This window comes from Phasianus colchicus, chromosome 18 (assembly GCF_987193195.1).
Source record: "Phasianus colchicus chromosome 18, bPhaCol1.hap1.1, whole genome shotgun sequence".
Lineage (NCBI taxonomy): Eukaryota > Metazoa > Chordata > Aves > Galliformes > Phasianidae > Phasianus > Phasianus colchicus.
The window spans coordinates 10,134,697-10,155,352 of NC_143453.1; the positions used below are offsets into that span (position 1 = coordinate 10,134,697).

The following is a 20,656-nucleotide window of genomic DNA, read 5'->3' on the forward strand; positions in this document are numbered from 1 at the left end:
ACCTGTTTTGGCCCTGCACACATAGTCCTACTTCTTCCTGCACTACAGATGAGTCTTATTGCTAGCACCTGATAAAATAATGGCTCAAGGAGCATTAGTGAACATAGCAGGTAATAGAAAGCCTGGTGCTATCCATCATTACAAGTTTAATAAAATCCACCCAGCATATGAGTTTTTGATAAACGATTAGGAAAGCTGTGTCAATAGCTATCTATCTTTTTCATCAAACCATCCTATATTAAGGTTTCTTGAAGAAGACAACCTGATTCCCCTTCAATAAAAAACTTGGATGAACAATATTACATTCTTCCTTTTAGGCTGATAACCTGAAGAATTCGTACACGTATAAAGAAGAGAATGAATTTTTATTTATAATATCAAAATGTGACTGCAAATGCATCAGGCTCTACTAGTAATGTGCATTTTTTTCAAGTCTAAAAATCTGTGATTCATCTCATCATGACAATGACACAATGGAAAAGAATTTGAGCATGGAAAGGCAAAAAACAACACATGCTTGCACGCGCACACACACACATAAATCCACCAAAAGAAAAAAAAAGGAAATGAACAAAATCCCAAAATACCACCACCACCAGGAAAAAAAAAATTAAGTTCAAAATTTATGTGGAGGTTCAAATAATGGCAGTTACATGTAACTAAAACTGATGTTTTGAAATACAGCTAATAGATAATTTTCTTTTAGTCTTTTCTATTTTAACTGGAAGATTTTGGACAAATGAAACATTCTACTGGAAGCAAAACTGTAGCTATGTTTTTTTTTTTCTGCTGACAAAGTCTGTCCATGCCAGCCCTTACTCAAATTACCATTGGTGTTATTATTTCTGTGTTTTGATCTACTTCAGCAACTGGAAACATCAACATTAATATTGAGACAAAAACAACTTCAAATGACTTTGGCAAAAGTGAAACTCAATACCATGTTTTTATGTATTATAATGAATATTGAGAAGATGCACCGTAATAAAATATGTCTACTTGCAAATTAAAGAACAAGCCTAACAATGAGGTACTTAAACAGCCATTTAGTTCATGAAAAAGATCAACTGTAATGTGTATGGACCTTGACAAGGAGTTGCATTAATCTAATATAGTGGGAAAAAGTAGTGTGACTCACCAGCGACTAGAAGAGGAAGTCAAAGAAATCCTAAGTCAGTGTCAGTGAGAACGATTAACTGACAAGGGAATGATAGATTCTCTGCATTTCAATTACCACAGAATTAAGGCTGGATTCTTTCCCGACACTTAAGGAATACAAAAATATTCCCAAGCTTGATGTAAAGACGAGGAAGATGGGCTGGGATTTTGGGGTGAAAATAGGAACTACTTATGTAGCTGTGGATTTAGTTTCTTTAAACCAAGCGATTGTTGTGACATGTGCTTTATCACTGTAATTTGCTGTTACATCTTACTTTCATTTCCTTCACTTACCTTCTGCAGGAGTTCAATTTCCTGCTGTTTGGCGTTGAGGACAGCCAAGGCTTGCTCATGCTCCAACTCCAGCTGTTGCCGCCGTTCAGCAGCCTCTCGCATATGCTGTTTCAAAGAATGGAAGACAAAACTATCAGGGGATTCAACATATCTTAGACAAACTACTGCCAGTCCCAGGACTGCAGATGGTCAACATAAAAACATTCTGGTTTCACTTTTAGACAAAAGGGAATCTGAGCAGAATCTTAAATTGGTCAGTACCAAGATGAATATTGTCACTGCTAAATTCAGGTATTCTGACAGCAATATCTGAGGAGATCCGACTGTCACTGCCAGCAGTGTGGCCTCTGTGATGCCTAAGTGAACAGAAGTCTTTTTATCCATCAGTTACATTTTTATATATGACATTTAAACCAAAGTAAAGCTTGGAAAAAAATCAGTTTGACAATTCCCTAAATGCCTCATTATCTAGAGTTTGTTTCTGTCTTCCAAATGATGACCCCCCCCAAATAGCTTACTTTTGCTATTCTCTGCTCATTAGTTATGGTAAATTACACAGAATAAAACAAAAACAGATTTAGAAAAAAATGACTTCACAGTATTTTAAAAAAAAGTTTTAAGAACAGTTACTATAATGATTCAAAGCAGTATGAGGCACATTTCTTGGGAAGCTGAACAATGTCAAGATACCCTTTTAGATAGAAATCTTTTTCATTACAGGTTATTATTCTCTCAACAGCACTGTACCATTCAAACACCCTGTTTAATAAATCAGAGTTAAGAAAGATCACTAGAGATTCTGATATCTTTTCTGGCAAAAAGGGTATTAAAGATTTTTATTTTCTAAATTACATATTCTAACACTGTTCTGAGACACAGTGCCTTATCTGCACACCATGAGCTATTACACAGAACCTATTAGGAATATGCAGTTAGAAATATATGGTGGCAGTTGTCTCAAACAGGCCAAAATATCTCTTGTATACAAGAGAAAACTGTATCTAGCATATTGCTGACTTTTTAGGAGCTGGTGTCATTTCCTCTTCCAAGCCTGAGGGGAACAGATTAGGGGAGTGGAGGAAGATTGCAAAGACCACTAGAAGATCAGCAAGGTGGAAGTTCTGCGCTGCTGAATTCTTTCTCCTTCTTCCTTCAAGAGTGGCTTGCATGATCATATTGCCATCAGCTTGTGTAGGTGGTGGCAATCCATTTTTCCTTGTAATTGATATCATTTGTGAGGAAAATTAGAACTTTCCAAACACGTAAATTTGCATTTCCCTTTTTGCAACCTTTCTAGGGATCATAACAATGTTATTCTAACATCAGAAAGCAAATCCATATCTAGAGGAGCACAGAAAAATACAGTAAGATCTTCATATTTCAAAACAACTGGCAAATAATCCTCTGTCCTTCAAAGAAATTGTGAAGAAGGAACCTTTTCAGTGTATCTTTCAGATCAAAAGTGGGAATCCTGCTATGCCACAGAGAATTAACTGATGACATCACGGACATTTAAATTTTCATTAAAACTTGTTTTATACTACAGATGTCTAGCACACTTCTGAAATGGCTCTTAATGACCTCACTAAAACAGTTCTTGTTTTTCCAGCTTCCTTATGGGCAGCAGGGAGATATGACAATGAATAGCCCCTACTAGCTCCAGCCCACTCACTTCTTACACAGTACTACCTACAGCTGCAACCAAAACAAAGGAACTGATTATATCTTACAGCAGAGATTTTTACACTTCCAAAATGTGCAGCTAACCAATGTTAAAACAAGCTCAAATAGCTTTTAAGTACTAGAGTGTTGTTCCGACACAGAACTCATACATGATGTTGAATGGGGAGCAAATTTCATTGTCACCCAAGTACTTTTCTGCTCAAAGGACTTGTCATCTGTGCTTGCAGATGGGTGGGCACAATTTCAGTGACATGAAAGAGAAAAGCTGGCTGAACACATCAGAAAATCAGAACTTTTCTGTTTCAGAGGCACAGAAGATTCCCATGAGTTAGCTAATTCAGCAATTTTTCATCTTTCCTTTTCAGCTTTGTTGATATATCCTGAGATAATAGAAAGTAAACTATACTTCTCTTCTGGCAGAGAAACTAGGCTAAGTATTTCTCAAAACTTTCCACTGGTTGGAAAGCTACAAAGCATTTTTTAAACCACAAATTTCCTGAGCATATGAGGACACATGATATACACAATTAACTGCATCTGTCTGGGCAAGCTTTAAGGAGGAGATTTAGGATTTCAAGTCTCTCCAAGATACTCTGCCCACAAGCAGGACAGCATCTTCAACTATACACTGAAACCCCTACTGAGAAATGGACTTGTGAGTAAAAACACATCTTTGAATTTTTCTAAATTGAAAAGGAAGCACCAGGTTGATGATATGCCAACAACTGTATCTTAGAAAGCAAGTCTGGCTAGACACCATTAATTTATAATTAATTAATATGAGGAATATTAAACAAGCTATAGAAGTACTGCACTGCTGGACTTCACAGTGTTATACATACCTTTAGGACCTGCTCTAAGTTCTCCAGCTTGGCTTGGAGCTGGTGTTTTCCCTTTACAGCCAAATCTCGTTCTTTGGTTACTCTGATAAGCGTTTCTCTAAGATGGTCATAGTCTGACTTCACCTACAACAATAAATACACAATTAATCCTTGAATACCTTTGAATATCTGAAAAAAACATTTCTGTATATGAAAATGAAAAAGGAAAGAAGTTCAAAGAAAAAGGAAACAATAAAAGGTAGATGGAAGGGAATGTTTTTCTGTGAGGAAATTGCTTGCACCCCAAATAGGTGTATATAGGAAAGACATTTTCTTTGAAGGTCTAAAATCTGGCAACCAAATTGTGGCAATGCATAAAGATCTCAAGTTGAATAAATACATGTATTATACAGTAAATACAATAGATGACAATCAAAGCAATTCCTATATAAAAATGGACTGAGCTTTTGGTACATACTGAAATACAACTCACACATTTTAGTTCTCCTGAACTATTCATTAGTTTAAATTGACATCAGGATAAAATCAAATACGGGACAGTGCACGATCAGCCTGTGCTAGTATTTTAAATCAGGGTCTCTATAATACTGCAGGTTTCTAAAGGATCAGATACTCACCAAATAGGATTTGTTTTCCTGTTTATTTGGTGCTAACTTAACCATTTCAGCATGTTTATAGGATTTCATAGATCACCAGCAATATCAACTATTTTATAAGTGCACACAAAGCAAGAAAACATAACAATGAACTATTTCATTCCACCATGGAAAAGGCCTTTTTTTGACTTCACAATGGATAAGAGTCTGATTTATAGGAAATAACAAACATTTTATGAGTTTATATGCTATACTGATATGTAACACTAGGATTCGTACACAGCTCAGATCATATCAGGAATAACAATTTTATGTTAATAATGAAAAGTCATCCATAATAAGTATCTTCATCAAACATCCACATTTTTTTTTTCATTAAATACTGCTGTTCCCCTCTCCACAGTGCTAATAGGAGGTAAGAAAGAAAAAGAAAGAGCCAAAATTTCACGGAATTTCAGGTGTTTCATGAAACAATGTTCCAAGAAGCACCTGTTTTCCTTTGTTAACAGTAATACAAAGTGTAGAAGCATGAACAGTGCTTGCAGGATTACTGAATAAGGACAGGCAAAGCAGTATGAAGAATTGGGATAACGCTTCGACTTGTTTTAATCTAGGTGCAGCTCATCTTTATTTCTAGCTTCGGTTAGGAGAAGTGACAAGTTCTTTTTACAATTTAATTACCGTAATTCCATTTTCTTTAAGAACCAAAGGCATTAAGCAATCTCTGACATGGATCTCTCTGAGATGTTTTCTAAAGCGATGTTTTGGAAACTGATTCAGCCTATTTGCCTTCTGGCTACAGTTTGTTAATTTGCAAATTTCACCATGGACAAAACAATCTCAATGGTTGCAGCCAGACCTCATATTTGTCTTTGTAAGAGGGCACTTTAGAGTGCAGTGGACTAGAAAAAAAGAATGAAGAAAATGAAACAAATCATGTTTTCCACAAGAACTGATGCAATTACTGTCAAACTCAGGATTTTTTTTCCCCATGCACAGATTTTTCTTCTCCTCTTCCCTCATTTCTTGATAACTAAGGAAACTATTAAACAACTGATTTTCATAATCTATTAACTTCCTGCGTCCTTTGTATTGGATTTCATTGCTCAGATCAACCAATATATATTGTTGAAGAATAATGGAGTGGAAAAAAAGAAGCAATGAAGTATCACCTTCAGTGATGCAAGTTTATTATTGTCTGATCCTCAGTTAATTTACTGAGAATGAATGAAGTGGAATATTTTGGAAAAGCTTCAGGAAAATATTTCTTAGGCTTTAATTTTCTCTGCCTCTGTAATACATGATACTGGCAACCTTTGTAAAGAATCTTCTAAAACTAAATAATCACTGCAGTCTGAATAATTTTGGGGAGGGAGCAGGTAAGCATGGCAGCATTCTGATTTACGCTCTTCCCTTTTGGCAGTAAAGGGTCTATAGGAACAAACAGTACCTGTCAGGCTGCTAATGTAATTTGGGAAGGAAACGAATCAGGGAGACGTAGAGTTGCAGATATTTTACACATCTCAGGATTTTTGTTCAGGACCAAAGAGCACATACTCAGACTAATTAAAATTTAAGATCACCCAAGTGATAATCCAATTCTCTACTTTCTACAGATCAGTCTTTGAACAATGTTCTGTGTATATTTTCGTTCCCTAGATTGGAAATAACACAACTATTTCTACCAATTGCCTTCTGATAATTAATTTGTTATTTCTAGCAACACTAATAATTCTAGTATTCCTGCAGTGCCTTATTGCCAGGACTTTTTCCTTCTGAATATTGTATATCACAGAGTAGCATGATAAATGTACATAAATAGCATAAAACAGCATAAAACTTGATGAGTCCTTTTGTTTGTTTGCTTTTGTGTGGACAAAACTTGTGAAGTGCAAATGCAATGCTCCCTACCATTGTGTAAGAACTTACAGTATATGCATGAACTTGAATTACACAGAGCACATCAAAACATCAATATTTCCAGTTGATTTAAATTGAGTGCCATCATAAACAGTTCTAGTTTCATGTCAGAAATTAGGGAACATTTTGATCTGCGATGTTTCTCTGTTCAGTGCATCAACAAATTTATTTTTCATCTCACAACTTTCCACTTACTAAACGTGTCTTCATTTGTGTCAGTTAGGAAGGCCAGAATACTGCTCAAGCATATTTCACTTTCTGAACTCTTAAATGCCAAAACTACCTACACAGACCAGAAAAATAAACAGCAGGTTTATTTTGTTACATCAATGAATAACTCTGTCAGCCAATTGGTGAAAGAAGTTCTATGAGAAATGATAGCTCTCTTCAACTGACATGTTCAGGCTGAAAAATATTCTCTGCCACTCACAAATTCACTGTGTTGTACATAAATCACAAATGCTGAGTTTATGACTACTGTGTCTGAATACAGAAGTGCACCTTCTGCCCTATCTCTAGACTTCTGCAATATGTCAACTTTTCACACCACTGAATTTGTTCAGAAAAAAAATGATTCAGAAACTACCACAAAAATTGTATGATATCAGGTATCACAGAAATAGATTCCAAAGAGATAACGTCTCTTCTTTTCATATAAAAACACTAACATGCATATTCACTTGAACAGAAAAACAAGTCAAAGCCTGGTGTCACAGCACTTCTAGGGATACAAACCCTTTCAGAAGAGCTCCGCTCCAGAAATGTGACTTTGTTCCTCTTATGCAGAGTAACAACACAAAACTGCATAAATTAAATACAATTTTGTTCTTATTTGGTGCATTTAAAAGTAGCACAACTCATACTTGCCCCTTCCTAGAGCTGAATTTCAACAATTACATTGTGCATAAATGAGCAGTTGTTGTATCTGTGCTACACAGCAGAATGCATAAACATTCTCCCAGCTCCAATTGCTCAGATAAAGTTGGCCTGTTTTTCAGGTCAGCTCTCAAGGGGGAAAAGAACAAACTAGGTTTTCCCCTTCAGGGCTGAGCTCTGACTCTATTGGATTTCTGCACTCAACATTCATGTGTGTTTAGTTTCACACTTTCTTAATAGTAAGAAATAATCTGAACCACACAATCTATCCTTGGTCTCATTTTATGTATGGGGGAAGGAGAAAAAAAACAGAAAAAACAGCAGCAGTTCCTTAGAGATCTTGTTAGACAAGCAAGAACAAACAAGGTTTGTTAACAGCCAAGGTATGCTCCAAAATTCCTCATATCTTGCATATTTTTAGAACTGGTGAAAGTGAGAGGGTATACTTACAGGAAGTCTTTGATCCTACATAGGCTGGGATATAAAAATCAGTAGCACAGACACACTGAATTTTTGTAATGTGCCCTGTATAGTATTTTACAAACATTCATAGTATGATAAATCCTGACACTATAATGGTGAAAGGTAATTGTATTATTAATTTAGTGACTAAGGTTGATACTACACCTTTGTATTTTAAATTGTTTTTAGTAGTGTTTCTCAAGCTCTTCACTTCAGAAAGAAACAAACGTTACCTATATTAAAGTATTTTTAACCACGTAAGTCATCACTTTCTGATAGTAAGAGAGCTAATCTTCTTACTGACACCAAAGTACTAAGCCCTCACTGCATTAATGCTGCATGCTATTTCTACACCAGCTAGAATATAAAACTGCCTATGTAAGTGTTTATGTGATTTGGGAACCAAACAGTAAGGGCGGTGTGTAAACAACAATAAAAAGAAGAGAAAAACATTAAGGAGATGAAGAAGCTCCAGATAGATGGATGAATAAAATTGAGTAATTCTATGATCCACATCTTCCGCCCAATATAACACACTGTCACACTGCTTTTGTATATAAAAATAATTTATATTCTCATCAACTAAAAATTTCCAGTCTGCTTTGATACTGGGTGCTACATAAAAAAATTTGAGAGTACATGCACAGCCATCGCTAAATCTCACTATTTTGCTTTGTCTTAGGACTAAGTCAGACCTCCTTTGGTTTGGAAATACAGTGCTCTGTGACACAGGCGTCAGAGATATCAAAGCATGCAGCTACCACCATTTTGCAAGGCTTGGGGATGGGCTTTCATCAGCGTCTGTATGAGCTACAGCTTTTCTGATGTGAATGAGGTTGCTGAGCAACTCACTTAAGCCCTGTAGAAATCCCAGATTGGAGTTTTATTTTTAGCTAGATGTAGCCTTGTAAAGTGGCTGGTTCATGATGTTTCTTCCACTGAATACATATGTAATGAGGTAAGGCACGTCAGCCCATGCTACTTAAGCCATGCAGAATTTGCCACAGATAAAAATCACAGTACTCAGGAAGATCTTTTGTCCTGAAATGGGCAAAGAAAAAAAAAAAAAAAGAAAAAGAAAAAAGCTTACTATGAAAACAGGACCTAGAATAGCTGAGACACGGACTTATGCCATATGTCATGCTACAGGGGAAATAACAGCTGATAACAGAATTTGCAAAATTTACTGCTGGACAACGAATGGCATTTCAACATTTTATTGAGAAAGGAAGAAATTGCAAGGGAAAAATGCAGAAGGGAAGGAAAAGACACTGCCAGTGAGAAATCCTTTTTGTCAGCATTCTTTGGAAAAATTAGAGACTTTTTTTCGATCAAGTCTCATCAAAATTACTGAAAAAAAATCATCTTCTTTCCAAAGCCTAATACCAATTTGTGGTATCAAGGAAAGATGCATCAGGAATAATGCATCTCTGTACCATCTACCAGTCGGTCTTTTTCATTTGTTATTTTCACTTGAAAATAACATTTGTTTGTCAGATACATACATAACTTATTTTTAATTAAAATACTTTGTGTTTTCTAAGAGAAAATATGAACTAGAGGTGACTACTCAATCCATCTTTAACCACTATGAAGACTGACTACTGTAACAAATTAATGTATGTGTTTTGTGCATAGGATTGGTACCTACCTGGTCATATTGCAGGGCTTTGTGTGACACATTTGCATACTGAAGGCTCAGGCGACTCTTTTCTTGCACAGCATCCTTCAGTTCATTTTTCTAAAACACAAGAAAAGAGTGAGTGTTATAGACCATTTATCTCCATTACAGTACATCCTATTAAGTTCTTAAGGAAGCAATGTTTTTGCATTATTTGGTATTAACATACCATTAAGAGTAGTACCAGGCATAAAGCCAAAGGCACTGAAGGTGCAGAGGCAGAAGATTAGCTTACAATTACAGTTGGCTCTATCATAAAACCACATGTTTTCAGTAGATGATCTGATTAAAGATGTGCAGACAAACAGATGACCTGACATCACAGGCCTGGTGCAGATAAATACATATATATTTTAAAAAATGTCTTCCTGCAGATGCAACAAGGAGCTCAAACCAGCTACCTTACTGAGAGCAGGGAAGAAACTTGGCTTCCAGAGTAAAGCAATATCCTCAAACTTAGACCTAGAAGGCATTCTGAGGGGAAAAGCCAACAACTGAAATGTGTAATCATGTACGTGTCTATATTCATATATGTCACTAGATTTATGATAACTATTTCTATTTGTAGTATGTCTGCTTATAACAAATGCATATATACACGTTTAAATTCAATCATTTTTAGAGTCTGGGTAGAACACTTGCATGCTACAAGGGCAGGCAAATCCAAAATGCAGACAGAAGACAACACTGTCTAAATATCAAGATATTAACTACAGCATACAGGTGGGAAGCTATTCTCTTGACTGAACGCTACTGAACTACACCAAGACATCAAATCACAGAATTTTCAGTCTCCTACTTGCAGTTATACCATCATCTCACACTTAAGGATATCACCAACTAAAATTTCTCAAGTTCTGTTAAATCTATTGTTCAGGATGCAATTGAAAGTGACAGTCAGATCCTGAGATGCTAGACAGTTCTGAAGGACAAAATGACAACAATTTCTTAGCTCACGTTACATTTTTCAAAGGTGTGAATTAAATCAGCAAATACTTTTACAATACGAGCAAACTGCACTGAACAGTTCCTTGGATATGTGAACAAATCATCAAATTCTATTAATTACTAAAAGTTATTTGTAAAGCATTGTGTAACTATTGTGCATTTCAGTAGGCAAAGATAAGCTACGCTGGCTGCCCTGAGAAATCCTTAGAACACGCTTCTGTCAAGCGAGATTCAACATTGACTTTAATGGATCAATTTGCATTTGTTATGAATCAATATTGCTCAGCTGACTTTAATGGGGAACAAGTGACAATGCCTTATCAGTTTTTAATAAGGTTATTAAAAGGAATTCAAGCAGAAATGGAGGGGAGGAAGAGTGAAGAGCAAAGCAGTAATTGAAGGGAATCTAGACCAGCATCCTTCACATCCTATTTAAATTCTCCACAATAGAAAATACTTCCTGAGATATGGCAAAGCAATTGTGCTGGCTGATATCCTATCCAAAGAAAACACATTTATTTGCAAGGACGAACTTAAGTAGGGCAGCAACTATCTCAGTTTCATTGGTACATAGTAGTTAGTCAATTTGCTTTTGCTTTAATTTCTGTTCATAGTGGCAACTTCTTTCAGTCTTCTTTTGCACTTGTCAGAATAAAGGAACACATATGTTCCTCATCCCAACCAATTCCATAAAAATAAAGAATCCCTTGGTCAGTAGCAGGAATTGCTGCTGATAAATAAATTGCTGCTCAGAAAATACATGTAAAGACGACCAACAAGAAAGGAACTTGAATGCAAGGGTTCACTTAGCTGAAAGACATCTGTGCACATTATCAGTGTGCTTTGAAATAACATACACACATGTACTGACAACATTCCTATTGCTTGCTTTCAGAATAAGCACTAAGGAAACAGAGAATAAACAACTCAAAGGTCTCAGAGCAATAATGTGGTAAAAGCAATGATGAATGGAAGCCTTCTAAGCCTTCCTTTATTGAGCCATGTCTGCCAAAGATGTCATCGTTACCGTCAATTCAAAATTTCCCACAATTTTAGTTTAGTTTTAATGACGTATCTCTCAAAAGTGGACCCTTACAAGAGGGCTCTGACAGAAGAATTCTGGTAGATTCAGCTGCAAGTGGTTAGTAAAGAGCAGGGGCTTGGGTTGCTAAAGCTTTTGATCCATCTCCGCAAGGATGGCAAGTTTATGCAATTTTTTCCTAAAAGTTTTCTGCAACTTCTGAGATGTGCTTGGAATTTTTGGGTTTATACACAAGACTTCAGTGGGTTGGATCATGGCAAATATTGTTAACAATCTAAAATAAGCTGCCTACCCAGAATTTCCCCTTATATCCCCACATGAAAAATGATCTAGAAAGAAAAAAATATATAATTCTTTTTGGCATCATTGGCAGGCTGGAGAAAGGAGGTGCATATTCTGCTCACAGAAGAACTACTGCAGAAGATAACAAAGAAGCATACAGATGAAGTATCCATCACACTATTGAAATTCCTCCGGGTACTTTTATACAACAGTCACACGAATCTGCTACATTTGATGAATATATTTGCTCGGCATACAAGAACACACAGCAACTGAACATATATTAGCTGAATGCTGTTGTTCACACAACTCATGTAAAGTGACTTCACGTACAGTAGGTGATTCTATTATTTACTTGGCCCACATTTTCACTTATCTGTATGAAAAAGTTTTTAAACAGTACTGTTTTCATACAGTTGTTGAATACGAGAAAGCAACTGAACACAACAAAAACTAACCAAGAATACTGAAATTCTCTTGCTCATAGGAAGAAGACCAACAGACAAAACCCTTGCTCTTCCCAAAGCATTCTTGGAATAACAATTTTCTACCTGATCTATAGAAACAGGAAGCAAGTTTATTTATTATCTGACAGAAGCCTTAGCTGAAACTCAGGTCTGTGCATTGCACAAATATAAAAGAAATGGCCAGTACTCCAAACAAGTCTATCTTTTAATTTAAGAAGATAAAGAAATAGAAAAGGAGGAAACAGAAAGGGAGACATCAAGGCACTTGCCAAAGGTCATGCCCCTAACCAGGTGGCTTAGTGACAGACTTACCCCAAATCTGCCTTCCCACACATTACTCCAGTCATCTGCCATGTCCTGAAAGTAACCCGTGACGGGATTAACTGAAGCAGCACATACTTAATGCCTACACGGGAACACAAGCCAGCTTCCGTATAGCAAACGTGAACCGTACTCAACAGTTATGTCTTCTAAAAAAGATTAAAATTTCTTTAAGATTTCTTAAAGTTTAAATTTCTTAAAGATTAAAATCTCTTCTTCTTAAAATTGCTCATGGGCAGTTTTCTCCAGTGTTGAGTACTTCCAGATGCTAACTGTACTTAGAGAAACACTTTTAACAGTACTTCTCACACGTCTCCTCTTCACACCACAGAAGGAATTTCTTCTCTTGTGGCTGTGAAATAGCACCTGTATTTTTGCAAATGATAGTTATGCATTGTTTAGTATTCATGGCAGTTAGTGATTCTTTTCCTAATCCATTGACTTCAATATTTTTCAGATTAGCTAAATATAAGCCTTCAACAAAAAAGACCAAAGTTAATTAAATCATCCCAGAACTAAATTTCACCCAATAGAAAATTCATATATTAAAAGTGAATTCAAGTCATGTAGAAGAAAAGGCCATTTTACAGTTTTCTTCCATGGATGAAACAGAAGATTCAGATATGTAGCATAAAATCTCAGTAGCCCAGTCAATCTCTGAAAGATGACAGTTCATGGCTGCCCTGCATACACCACCATGCTGTATATACCCCATGTGATGGGTCAGAGGGGCACAAAAAAGGTTTGTTTTCCATTTGGGGGAAATCCAACACATTAGATTAATATCCTATTATGTTGGAAGTTGTCTTCGTAGGGATTTTATGGCTGTATCCTGAGAGTTTTGAAGCTTCAAATACATTTTAAAGGAGACAGATGTATTTTGAAAATGCTATACAGAAATAAGTAGAATCCTTTTCCATTCGCTTTCATGTACTTGACAGCTAGCATTGAATGCATTAACAACAGGGCAACACTTCTCACTTCAGTTCTTACGACTGCCAATTTCAAACAGAACCTCCAAGTCAACAAAACAAAGAGGTCAGCAAAATACATAGGGCAGCCATCACAAATGACAGATTTCCTGGCAGTGGGCTGGATACACGCTTCATGCCTCCAGGTTGTCAATGAACGCTAGGGCTTCTTCCCTACAGCCTTCCCTACTCTCAGTTTAATAGTTCTACCAGAAATCTAAAGGGAACATACCAAAGGATGCCCCCTCCCCTACTGCTTGGATCTAAGTGGAGATTTTGTGGAATTCTGCAGATCATTTTTGGACTTGACGAGATTCAGATTTTGTCAGCTCATGACAATGAACCACCACCAGACCAAAAAGCAATCCTGTGCAAAGCACTACAGTACAGTCTTCCCTCATTTTTTATCTATTTTCATAAAAGTTATTTAACTTTTGACTCTTGTTGCAAATTTAATGAGGGTTTTGTCCTTTTTTCCCCTGCTGCTCTCTGAGTTGTTCTTATTTTACTCACTGTATGTAGCAATTCCAGCAATTTAATTGTGCATAAGGAGCCATATTAGGTCTACCATTTAACTTATGCAAATCAAACCATCACAGCTGTTAATTGAGATGAGTGGAGATTAACAACTCATCAGGCCAGTTACTCCAAGACACTGTACTACACTTCTGCCAAGCCAAATGCTGACTGAATGTTAGCAGAGCACTGAGCAAGTGGAAAGGAAGTAGGACTTCACGTTTTCAAAAAATCTCACTAGTCCACAGTCTTGACATTGAATTTTAAATACTAGTTGGACTGGCTGTTATCTCTTTCTAAAGACACTGCTGCACAGCACATTTTTTAACAGCAATAACAAAAAAGACAAACAAAATAAACAACACGGGTTTGAAGAGGTTTAATTAACTGTGATAAAAGATAGCATGCATCCAAAAATTTTAGAGAGAAATGAACGTGGGAATTGAATTATAAAGATGGAAAAAACAAAAACTATGTAGAAATACTCAACTTCCCTCCTCCTCAAAAAAAAAAAAAAAAGTATTGTCACAGATAATAACGAGCTGGTGACAGAACAAGCCAAAACACAAACTTCTTTATAATATATTTAGGCAGAAGTTACACTGAACTTAGATTGCTTCTACTTAAGCTTTTTCAACAAGCAAATATGGAAAACACATACCATGTTTACATATATCACATATGTGATAGGGTGCCAGTCAGCATGTATTCATGTCAGGACTCTATATAGAGTAATTTGCAAAAAGAATCTGAAACCTTGTCTTTAGCATGTCAGACAAAATCCCAAACAGCAAGGATATTTACTGATGTATGTAAGAAATGCTTCAGGCATTTTCAGCTCAGGCATTTCAATTTAAGAAAACACTAAAGATGATCTTTTCAAAATCTTTGAAGTAAACTGAATCAGAAAATTGACAGCCCTCCCAAATGTATAAAAACACAATCAGTCCTACAGTGTGCCATTTTTTAAAGGATGCCCAGAGCATCGCAGACACACCAGCATATCCTTCACAAGAAATGAGACAATTAATAAAAATATCCATTAAAATTTATAAATAAAAACATATCAGAAATAAATGCATTACCTTATATATGAGTTGCATCTTTTAAAGTGCAGAAATGAAAGCAAAAATGTGTGTTTCTAGTAGAGCAAAAGTAGAAATTCTCCTGCAGATATGAGGACTGGCTATAAAAATTCACAGTAGGAGGATGACTTCTGTAGATTTAATACAATCTGACACCACTGTCTGGGTAACAAGGTTCTACATTGCCTGGAGAAAGGCATCTGTTGCCCTGTGTGCTAGTTTGCTCATCCATCAATTATATTTGTTTTCTTTTTTTAAAGAAAAAAAAAAAGTTACACGCTATTCATTTATTGGTAGCCTTTTTTCTTGGAGACTTGTTTTGCCAGTAACCTGGAGTGACTGCATTAGAACACACTGACTGTAATCCTACATGATGTTTCTCTATTTTGACGAAGCATGCACAGAATCACGTTATTCCAGGAGAAAACTGAAAACCAGTAGTCTAAAGGTACTTAAAGAAAAAGGGTAGAATAAACTTCTGATATTTTCTCACATACTTCTGCCATGTACATGACTCATTACTAAGGTCAAGTTTAACACCACCGTTTTTTTATTATTTTTTTTTTTTTAAGGGATAAATTTTAAAGGCAAAGATTATTCATCCTCATTCTATTATATCCAACATACCAGTAAGATAAACGTAGGACCAAAGAAAGCCCTAAAAGACGCTGAATACCTCCCTTCTCCCCATACCACAAAGGGTGCAGCACAGCTCTACCCAGTACTGTATTTCACCATTACCAACTTAATAGTTAGAACCTTGCAATTGTAATGATATATATATATATTGTAAATTAGTGGAAGGCTGATTATTTTTTATTGCATTTGAAAACTAAAGACTTTAAAATTTCTCTGTGATTCTGATTCTGAATTGTCACAGACAAGTACACATTATCAAGCAGTGCAGGAAAGTAGTCTAACATTTTATGATGTTAGTATTTAAAGACTAAAGAGCCCTATTTTACTTCAAATATTAACAGACGTGCATTTTTTTTTTTCTGCTACTACTCTTCAGACAAAGGAAGACCTATTTAGAAGTGCTTGAATTAAAAAAAATCCCTTCCCAATTAGATTTTCTTCATTTTTAAAAGAGACATTTTCATGCAAATTGTACTTAATTCTAATAAAAGAAAACAAATGCAGCTTTACCCTCTAATCAGTAGGCTGAATGTAGCATAATAAACACTACATAAAAATAGCACTACTTAAAAAGCACTACCAAATAAGGAACATGGGAACTGTAGCAATATATCATATTTGGAAATCACCAGTGCCTTGCTTGGCACACTGCAGTGACCTCGACCAGATGTTAAGAAACATAAATAAAGTACTGAATTATTTTTCACTTTAGTAAGACTCTTAAGATAATAGGCGTGCACTACCAACTCATTCCATTCATGCTCCTTTTAGAGTATTAGCTCTTCATGCACTGTTTCTCATAACTCAGCCCAGGCCACCTTTTGCAGAAGGGAAAAGGAGACAGAAAAGGAGACTTCAATATCAGATGTACCTGACTTGGAAGATCCCCCAATTTTGGAATCTTGTGTATCCGTTTTTGATTTGCTGCTCTAAGACAACAGCTATCTTTTTTTTTTTTTTTCTCTATTCTCCATTTTCTTCAGCCATGCACATCATATGAAAATGACAAAACTCTCTCATCAACGATGAAAATAAGTGATATTTTTGATATGTGAAGTACAACAGTTTTATTATCACGCCCACCCCCATAGATTGATAACACATCCCAGATCCAACTACAGCTGTGTACAGTGAATTATCAAATACACGAGTTTACACAAGTTCTTTTCAATTCATTAATTTTGGATTTACATCTACTCTGGCTGAAGTAAACGTGAACATAGTAAAAACAAAGATTTCCCAGGACAGCACTATTTAGTATTTGCAATTATGTCTGTATTTTCTGACTCTCTGTTTCCCCTGTAAGGCACATGGAATATATCACCTACACACAAAGGCCAACTTTGCACACTTCAAATTAACAACACAGAACGAAGTCTCTGACTGGCAGTAGGTGGCACTACATCTTTTGGTTAGATTCTGCAGAAAGCATTATGTAACACAAGCCCAAATTTTCAGTAACATGTCTGTAAACCTTCCCAGTATCTGCTATGGAATGTTATTATTGGATAGCTGATTAATTACTTAATGACAAAAACATACCTAACCTTGACATGGAAAAGGAATATAAAGATGTATAGCTGACAAGCAAAGAATCAACCCAAAGCAATTCTAGGCTTATTAATTTCAAAGAAAAAGAAAAAAGCAGAGGTTAATTCCCAACAACAATAGGTTATTTATACACCTTAACACAGTAATACTTGTAGGTGAGCTGTTCCAATAAGTACAATTGTATGATACTGTTAATGCTTTCAACAATGACCGCATGAAAAAAAACAATAACTGGCATAAATTTTGATAGTTTTATACCAAAGTAATGCTACCACTGAAAATGCTCCTCCATAACGTGCCTTAGCTTTTGTCAGGTTACTCTCTTGAAGATGCCCCTTCACTTTGCGATAGTCAAAGCTACTGTTTAGCATTTCCATTAAAAAACAGGTATTCATGTTCCATCATGCTGTCAGATAACAGGCAGCTGCTGGCAACACAAACACAGTCAAGGATACCATAAAAATATCTTTCTGCAGCCATAAGTAGAGAATCAATCTTAAACTTAGTATCACGGCAGTGTTTTGCATGGGACAGTATTAGAAAGTTAATCAGTTTGATTTATGGGTTGAAATAAAATCAATATTTATTCAGGGCTTTTCCTTTCAATTATTTTTACACTCACATCTCAATCACCAAATGAACTGGCACATCTGAGAGGCCAGATCTTAATTCTCATTTCCCATGGCACAATTTGAGTTTATTCACGGGTAACTTATAAACAAGCAAAAGAAAGAAATAATCTGAAATGATCCACTCCTAAGGGAGAAAGAAGCGAACACGGAGTTACTTGAAGAAAGGCATAAAGGAAATGCAGCGCAGGGTAAACAAGCTCACTGAAATGCTGGTAGCAAGCTGTCTGAAGGGGACATTGCCAGTGGTTCCCTTAAAAAATATTTTCTTACTATGTTACCATCATATGGCATAATATTTTGTTTTACATCTACAACAGGTAGTGATTTTTTCTATTGCCTGGACATCAATGGATGTGCCAAAGACATACCTTAGTTTTGTATGTCAAACAAAATGCAACCAAATATTTAAAAATAATTTAAAATGTATGGTTCTTCCTCCTGTTTTCTATAAATGCGTGGATTTCCACTCAAACTTTGTGATTATCCAGAAGGAAATTGCTGTCCACATTTTCCATTTGCTATGATTTCACAAGTGGAAGAACAAACAAAGCACGTCAGCTAGAAACACATGAACAAAGTAATTCTGATCATCACTGGAGCTCATTAGGGATAAGGTTGCTGCATCTCTTTAATTACCTACTATGTCATTAAGGTTTCTATTTGCTGATTAACAGAAGGCATACAGAAGACCGGTGAATTGCAGTGTGGGCTTGAAGATTTCTCAGTGGAATACCTTACAGGATCTTCTACAGACCATTTATGTTAATATTCTGCTAACACAACAGTTGCAGAGACTGTTATATAGAAATAGCTCATGGAGAAATCTTGTCAGCTCTGATTAAAGAGTCCGTTTCACTGTGCTATTTCTTATGATAGAAATTTCTTATTTTTCTAGAAATAGAACAAGCCTTCTTGTTCTATTTCACTGATAATTAGAATGCAATTAGTTAGATCAGCTTTCACAAACATTTCTCAAAAAGCTTTCCTTTCCATCATGCACAAAGAGGAGAGAAGACCAAACAAGATCAGCTGTTGTCATGGCAACATCATGCCCCAGCAGGTGGAAAATGCAGTCCTGTGGCACTAAAAAAGGATGAAATGTACTGAACTTAAGCATAACACCAGCTCCAGCTCAACAAGCTAAGGATGTTTTCAGAGATTGCCAACTCTTTAAGCAATAAATTTAAAGAGACAAATGTTAAAAAGAAGTGTGAGCTGTGGTGACATTAGTAATGACACAGCTGTCTCAGTAATTTTATTAGGTAGGTTATATCGACATTGTGCACAGTTCTGAAAATCTACAAAAAGTTTAGCACAATACAAAAAATAAGTGACTTGAAAGCAGAAAATATTTTTTCATTTCAATACAAACATAAGAAAAATACGCAGAATAATTTAGGATCTAGACATCAAGCTCCAAAGGTTCTGTTTTCAGAACAGGTAAGACTGTAGCCTTCAGGACTTCCGCTAAATTAAGTAAAAACCAAACACTAAATGAAATTATGCATTAAGCTAAGCAAAATGGTATGGACCACTGCTTTCCTTGCTGTACAGAATGGTATGATGATCATTCTGTAGTCCAACAAAATCTTCTTCAACTCACACAAGCTACAACTAAATGCCAACCTTAAAACCTTTCATCCCCATCCTGTTCCAAGAAAAAAAAAAAAAAGGAGAAATACATCAGCTAGGAAAACTATCATTCACCAAAAATGATTTTGTTTTTCAAAAAGCATGTCAATATTTTCTGAATTTTCTTAAGGTTCATTCAATCTTGAATCTTAGTAAAGGACCAAATTTCATTTTAGATTCATAGAATCATCAAGGTAGGCTATACACAATCAGAAGAAAGTCCCTGCCTAAATATATTTTGTCTTTCAAAGCATAAGACAAAACTGCTAAAATTAAGTCTAATTAATATATATAATTTCGGAAGCAATAATCCTTTGCTTACAGAAAAAGGAGAGTAGCTTTATAGTTTTTTAATAGCAGTAAGTGCTTGAAGACTCCTTGCAGCTTTGAGTGATAAAGATATTAGGAAAGGTTATTTGACAGAGCACAGACAGACATGATGACAGTGTATGATCACCATTAAAAAAATCTTGAATATACCTATACCTATAAATACACCCTGAGGATGTCAATAGTTTGTACAGTATTCCTTGAAGGAATACATAAGGCTTGTGTTTCACCAAGATGCACATGGTAATTAAGATAAAAAAAATGTTCACTGTTTTTGGATTCTTCCAATGGTTAGTGACACCCCTGAAAAACAGAGCCAGCCACCAGCAACAAGCACTTCTGGAAATGTTTCACAGATGATTTGACTGGCACTGAACAGCAACATGAAAGCAGTCAGAGCCAGATACTAACACAGAAATCTTGCTGTATGGTATTGCATGCAAATTTGTAAGTCTTTAAGCCTTTAAAAACTACCACAACTGCTTTGGATTCTTACTTTATTTTGCTGTCATAAATTTGCTCTGCATTTCTATAGTCTATATGGAGAATTTTCCAAGCACCTTTGACAAGAACAGACCATAGACAAGAGTCATACATATCATAAAAAGCAACACAATATCTGAACAGCATAGCTAGCATGTTATTTCTCATTATTTTCTCTTTACTAAGTCTAACTAATGCAGCCAGGGAGATATTTACTTCTCATTCTACTTTCCTTAAGATAAACT

The 20,656-nt window shown here is 35.8% G+C and overlaps 1 protein-coding gene across 2 annotated transcripts in view; it reads right to left on the bottom strand.

Annotated features, from left to right (window-relative positions):
• Window positions 1–20,656, bottom strand: part of RIMBP2 (RIMS binding protein 2) — a 123,479-nt gene that overhangs the window by 43,655 nt on the left and 59,168 nt on the right. For both annotated transcript variants that reach the window (XM_090120721.1, XM_031592714.2), the window contains 3 exons: window positions 9,483–9,572; window positions 3,978–4,100; window positions 1,453–1,557 (listed from right to left, as the gene is read on the bottom strand). In XM_090120721.1, coding sequence (XP_089976847.1) covers window positions 1,453–1,557; window positions 3,978–4,100; window positions 9,483–9,572 — 318 coding nt within the window. The remainder of the gene's footprint in view (window positions 1–1,452; window positions 1,558–3,977; window positions 4,101–9,482; window positions 9,573–20,656) is intronic.